This window comes from Poecilia formosa, unplaced genomic scaffold (assembly GCF_000485575.1).
Source record: "Poecilia formosa unplaced genomic scaffold, Poecilia_formosa-5.1.2 Scaffold219, whole genome shotgun sequence".
NCBI lineage: Eukaryota > Metazoa > Chordata > Actinopteri > Cyprinodontiformes > Poeciliidae > Poecilia > Poecilia formosa.
In genome coordinates, this window is record NW_006800158.1 from 407,152 (window position 1) to 413,748 (window position 6,597).

At 36.7% G+C, this 6,597-nt stretch overlaps 1 protein-coding gene across 2 annotated transcripts in view; it reads right to left on the reverse strand.

Moving 5' to 3' along the window:
* Positions 1-6,597, reverse strand: part of pkp3b (plakophilin 3b) — a 28,013-nt gene that overhangs the window by 4,663 nt on the left and 16,753 nt on the right. The window contains exons 7-10 of one of the 2 annotated variants that reach the window (XM_016679760.1): positions 3,438-3,546; positions 1,577-1,741; positions 1,233-1,403; positions 513-740 (exon numbers count right to left, since the gene is read on the reverse strand). In XM_016679760.1, coding sequence (XP_016535246.1) covers positions 693-740; positions 1,233-1,403; positions 1,577-1,741; positions 3,438-3,546 — 493 coding nt within the window. In that variant the 3' untranslated portion in view covers positions 513-692. Of the gene's footprint in view, positions 1-512; positions 741-1,232; positions 1,404-1,576; positions 1,742-3,437; positions 3,547-6,597 lie in introns of those variants that run through there. The other variant, XM_007568243.2, reaches the window with a different exon arrangement.

A 6,597-nucleotide genomic window follows, 5' to 3' on the forward strand; every position in this document is an offset into this window, starting at 1 on the left:
CACACACACACACACACACACACACACACACACACACACACACACACACACACACACACACACACACACACACAAACAACACTTCACTCCTCCAACCTGCTCCATTTACGCTTCATTTCTCCTCCATAGACATATTATATGAAAAGAATTAAACCAGTTCAAGAAGTAAATATTTAAGTGAGATTATTTTGTTATATAAATGTTCACATGTTCTTTATTTAGATACTTGGTATGAGGGACTGCTGTAAAGTCAACGACTTGTCTGCTGTCGCTGCATCCAGGAGGAGCGAAAGGTGCAAGTCAGTAGTTGTTTCCATTACAAATGTGTAAATCTTTGTCTATATTCAGCTGATGTCAAAAAAACACAATTTCACAACTGCAGAGTTTCCACTAAGTAAGAAATAAATTAAAACCACATGACTGAACTTTTCTCCGCAATAAGACATTATAAATCATGGCAACAACAGATGTAAACAGTGACATAAGTTGTATTCATATCTCATGTCTCATTTCATGGTACTTGAACTTATCAAAGGAAATAGCCAATCAAAGGAGACGTTGGAGTCTCTTCTCAGGTGCTGGCACGACAAGCCCCGCCTACTTGGGAGCGACTACATATGTGGCATTTTGGGAAAATGTAGTCAGTAATTTTACAGAAGAGTTATGGATTCAACATGTTGAATAACAACTATTTATGAACTGTGATGCTGAGAGCTCTGGTGGAGCCAGCTGGACATTGTCTGAAAAAACAAAAACAAACAATTTTCATACTACTACTTCCTGGTCCTGTTCTTCGTCATTTTAACCAGTAACATTCGGCTGTTGATCATGTGACTCGTGATGCGAAGAAAGAGTTGTCAATAGAGTTTTGTAAAATACATTTGTTTCGATATGGCTGAAAAGCCACCTCATTCTATCGCAATTTTTTTTTTTTTCAAAATTAGTGTTTCCATTAAGGGAATTCATAGAATATTTTGATGTCAATTTGTGCAGTTTTATAGCTAATGGAGTAGCAGTTAATGACTTGATGCAATCTGCTGGGTTTTCTTAGTTATAAAACTTGTTAAACTAAATTAAATAATTAGTTGAGCCAAATGTACTGCTTGATAACCAGCATCAATCGGAATTGAACTGAAATGGTGCTTTTTTCTAAAGCGCCTTCAGATGACATTTGCTGTGAATTGGCGCTAGAGACATAAAGTGAATAGAATTGTTTGTCATTGTGAGCCTACCCGTCCTTCTCCAGATGTGATGTTCTGCAGGGCTCCAACAGCAGCTTCCACTGTAGCTGAGCTGCCTTCACTGTTCTGCAGGACCTGCTTGTAGAGGGCCACGCCCTTCGGGTGCCACAGCCACTCAGAGTCCTTGGGGTGTGACAGTCTTGGAAGATTCCTGTGTTGAAGCTGTAAAAAAAAACATAATTAGGTCACTTTGGACAATCTTCATCCACAGAGCACATGATTGCCAGTGGGCCTGTTGGAACCACACTGCCCTGGTTCCTGACACCCTAAGTGGTCAAGAAATGCCCCTCTGTAAAAATCTTAGAAGTCTTAGCATCCAGTGACAAAGACCTCACCTCATTGTTCTTTTTGCTCTGCACAGTGAAACAGCCAATCATCTCATCAGTTCTGGAGGCTGAAGCTCTGGATGGGCCCTCCAGGTGGAGGCGGACTGACGGAGGAAGCTCCACGTACAGCTGGTACGATAGATTCCTCATCACACACAAGGAGTTTTCTAAACCCTAAACAGGAAGAAAACACAAGATTCAACTTCAGACTAGAAGACTGCTTTTTAAATTTTTAGTAATGGTTCACATAATGCGTTGACTTCAAAGCATAATTAATTTTATGTGCAACTTATTTTTATTTGAAGTTGTGGAACACATGGCTTTTTGAGACTAAAATATCTATATGTAGAAGCCCTAGAGCAACAAACACACACTAAGTGACACTGTAGTTTATATTCAAAGTGACATCAAATGTTTCAGCTGATATTTGGAACCACATTTAGAAAGCAGGAAAATAAAAACACCACAGACATGAGTCGTGTTGGAAAAACAGAGAGCTTTTCCATAAACAGGAACCACTAGTTTCTGAAAAGGATGAGAAAATAGGAACAATTCCAGAAATTACAGCAGGATCACTGAGGAGTAAAACCACAACAACAACACATAACTTCTAATTTATTAACAATAAACACATAGTATGGGCCGTCACATGATGCAGTGGCTATAGACAGAGGCTAGAACCCCGAGACTGTCACCCTGAGTTCAGCTCCTGTCCCCGGTTCCTTTGCTGCATGTCTTTACTCCCTTTTCTGACCCCTTCACATCAGGTCCATTAGAAAAGCAAGTCTTCAGTGAGACGTGCTCAGACAGACCAAGACAAATATTTCATTTATTGTAAAATTCACTGATTTGATGAAAGCAAAGGAACATTTTTTATTGACTCTAAGGAAATAAATGCTTAACACATTTTAAAACACTACATCAACTTTAAAGTTGCAAAGTAAAACAAGCACTCAACTCTAATATGTTGCAATAAAAACGCCCAAAAAGTAAGCAAAAAATATCAACACATTCTTTGTCAAGATCTTTGTCGTTCACCGTCCAGAGCAGGACAACGTCAAAGGTGGGTTATTATTATCATGTGTGAGTCTCTATTTTTTTCCCATTTGTTCTGAATCACTTTCAGATGAGTGTTGTGTTGCTCTATATGAGTGTTTCCCAGCCCTGGTTCTTGAAGCACACCTCACTGCATGTTCCAGATGTTTCCTGATTTAAGAGCCTGTGAAAAGATGTTTAGAAGATTCTGACTTTTGACACAGAGAGCCCAGCGCCCCCTATGCCTAAAGAAGTGTATTAGAAGTCACATGATAAAAACAGACACAAATTGTCAGCGGTTCATTAATTTTTCCTTTAAAAGTAGGTTAAATCTTAATACGTCTTCCATTTTTTTATTCTATTTCCTTAATAGGATGCAACATTTCTGGATCTAGAAACCATGCATCCTGGTTCCATGGTAACTGAAAAACCTTGTAAGAAATAATTTACCCGGCCATGTTCACTGGTTTGTGGCCCGGTTCTAATACACCATAGTATAGTTATTATAAGCCTTTATTTCACCAGAAATATTCCATTAAGATTAAAAATCTCTTATGTAAGTAAAACCTGGCCAAGGCTGGCAGCAGCACATAGAATTACTACCACTGGGTTAGTGAAAACCAGTAAAATCTCAAATAATGGCCACCAGGAGCAAATGTAATGACACCATCTTTGTTAATCAGACGTCATCTTTCTATGTCTGTTGGGTTTTTACCTGCTCAGAGCTGCTGGTATTTTAGGCAGTCTGCAGTAACGATGTCCAATGGTTCTGAAATCAGACCTCTTTGTATGTACTACTGCATTATTTACAGCTTGTTAGTGAGATTCGGGTTACCTTATCATCTCCTCTTTCCCCCAGCTGAATGTAGCACACCAGAGAGTCCACCAAACCCTGCATGCTTCTCATCTTCCGTCTCGTTCTCTCATTTACTGAGCTCAAGTTCCTAAACATACAGACACGAGGTAAACACACAAACAGACACATTCATACCCAGCAGAAAACATGTCACTGCAAAGGTCACTTTGATCTGATTATTATAAAATTCAACCTGTTTTATCTCAGTTCTGGACTAAATTTTCTAAGCATAAAGGCATGTCTAATCACTAGAGGTGGGCCAAAAAAATCAATTCACATAAAATTATCTATTGTCGATTTAAAATGTGCAGTGACATCAGAATGTGGTGACGTACATCAGAGGAAATTACAAAAATCAAAGAAAGATTCAAACAGCAAACATTTGGACTCATTTTGGTTTTTATCGATACCTGGGAAGAACGAGCCTGACAGGAGCTTCACCGTGTGCAAGCTTTATAAAATGAACATTGATCACTTTGGGAATACCGCAAATATTACATTTAATTCATTTCAGTTTATTTATTTGATGGCATTTCACAACAAGAGTCCTCTCTTTGCAAAAAAATCATTATAATTCAATCACATCCATACATTCTAACTGATCTTAGTTATCAAACAGTAAAGTGTACGGAATTAGTTATTCTAAGTAGTTAAAAAATTGATGTCTAAGGAAACCCAGCAGATTCCACCAAGTTATTGACCTGCAGCAAATATGTGGAAACAGGCTGCAGCCTGGCTGAGGAACTGTTCCTCTGGTACGGAGCTCTGAGAGGAGAGTGTGATTGGTCAGAAGTTTGTGGGCGGGTTTTATGCAGAACTAAGCTCAGACAGTAATATTGATATTTTGCTTCAACTAATCCTCTTCCATGACCTGCTTTTTGTATCCGCAGGTGACACGAATCTGACACAGTGATGAATTATGTAAATTTGTACGGTTAGTTACTAAATAATTATAAAAACGGTCAAATGACTAAAAACTCCTCCACTGAGGAAGCTGTCTGCAATTTCAAAGTGGATTTAGGAAAGGTAGAAGTACTATAGACCCTATTTTGTGTTTAGAACATGAAATCAGAAAAGGGCAAGTTAATAAGGAGAGTGTGGTGGCGGTTTTCTTTGACATATAGAGAAAGCCTATGATATGATGTGGAAAGAAGGGTTTTTAATTAAATTAGGGAAAATGGGGGTTAGAGGATCAATGTTTAATTGGATGAAATATTTTTTACATAATAGATCTATACAAGTAAGAATAGGTCAACAATTGTCAGAAAAATATTTTGTTGAAAATGGAACTCCTCAAGGAAGCATTGTGAGTCCTTTGTTTTTCTCTATTATGATTAATGATATGCTTGACAATTTGGAGAGTGGTATGGGTTGTTCATTATTTGCTGATGATGGAGCAATTTGGAAGAGAGGTAAGAACTTGAAATTTATAGTTAAGAAATTACAAGAAGCAATATATAGTATAGAAGAGTGGTCATATAATTGGGGTTTTAAAATTCCAATAGATAATACAAAGACCTTATTTTTCACTAGGAAGAAAGTATCTAATGATTTAAACTTGTATTTGTATAAACATGATTTAGAAAGAGTAAATGAGTTTAAATTTTTGGGTTTGTGGATGGATGAAAAACTCACTTGGAGTAGACATATTCAAAAAGTAGTGGATAAGTGTAAGAGAGTTTTAAACGTTATGAGATGTTTGGTGGGAAGAGAGTGGGGCGCTGAGAGGAAAGCATTGAAAACGATATATACAGGTTTAATAAGATCTGTATTAGATTATGGTAGCCTGGCCTTTGGATCAGCATCAGAAACACTTCTTAAAAAATTAGACATTATTCAGTATCAAGCCTTGAGGTTGTGTACAGGAGCCATCAGAACAACTCCGATCTCGGCTTTGTTAGTTGAAATGGGGGAAATACCACTTTACCTCAGAAGATTACAGTTAAGATTATCTTACTGGAGTTATTTAAAGGGTCAGTATGAAAACCATCTATGTCAAGAAATTTTAAAACCTAGCTGGGAAAAGGGGAAAAAGACTTTAAAATCCTTTGGTTGGGAGATAGAGAGCGACGCGAAAGATTTTGATTTATCATCTATAAAAATGAGTGAAACAGTTCCACTATCACCGGTCCATCCATCTCTGTTTCATGAAATCATTGTGGATTTATAAGGAAATATTTTAGAATCATACTCAGTGCAATCATATATAGAAAATAAATACTTTGATTATGTTCAAGTGTATACAGATGCATCTAAAAGTTTAAGTAGCAACAATGGGGTGTCGTTTATCGTTCCAGGATTTAGTATTAAAAAATGTAAGAGGATTTCTGATGGCGTCTCAGTGTTTACAGGGGAGATGATGGGAATAATTCTGGCATTAGGATGGATTGAAGAGGTTCGTCCTCTGAGAAGTTTAATTTGTTCTGATTCAAGTTCACCGTTATATTCAATTAAACATAATCAGTCTAATAGTAGGCCAGACCTTTTATTTGAGATTCAGTTAATACTTTATAAAATTCAGGCCATGGGATTAATTGTCATTTTTACATGGGTTCCATCGCATATAGGAATAAAAGGAAATGAGTTGGCAGACAAATATGCAAAACAAACTTCAAAAAACAGTTGCATTGAGATACTGATTCCTTTTAGTAAAGAAGAAATAAAATCTATTATAAAACAAAAGGTTAAGGGAATGGCAGAAGCAGTGGGAAGAAGAAAGAACTGGTAGATGGCTTTATAGTATTCAAAGGAAAGTTGGTGAAATGAGGGGAACAGGAAGAAGTAGAAAATAAAAAAACATTATATCCAGATTATGTTTTGGTCATACAGGTTTAAACAGTACACTATTTAAAATGGGGAAACATCCATCAGGTAATTGTGATCTTTGTTTTCAAGAAGAGACAATAGAACGTGTTTTATTGTTATGTCCAAAGTACTCTGAGGAGAGAAGGAAATTAGAATATAGACTTCTAAAGAATAAGTTACAGTTATAAATACCAGATATTTTGGGATATTCCTCTTCCTCTGAATATTTACGTTATTTAATAAAATTTCTTAAGAAAACTAAACTGATAGAAAGGATTTAGTGTTTTTTTTTTTTTTTTTTCAGTTGCGTTCTGATCCACACTCCATACCAGTA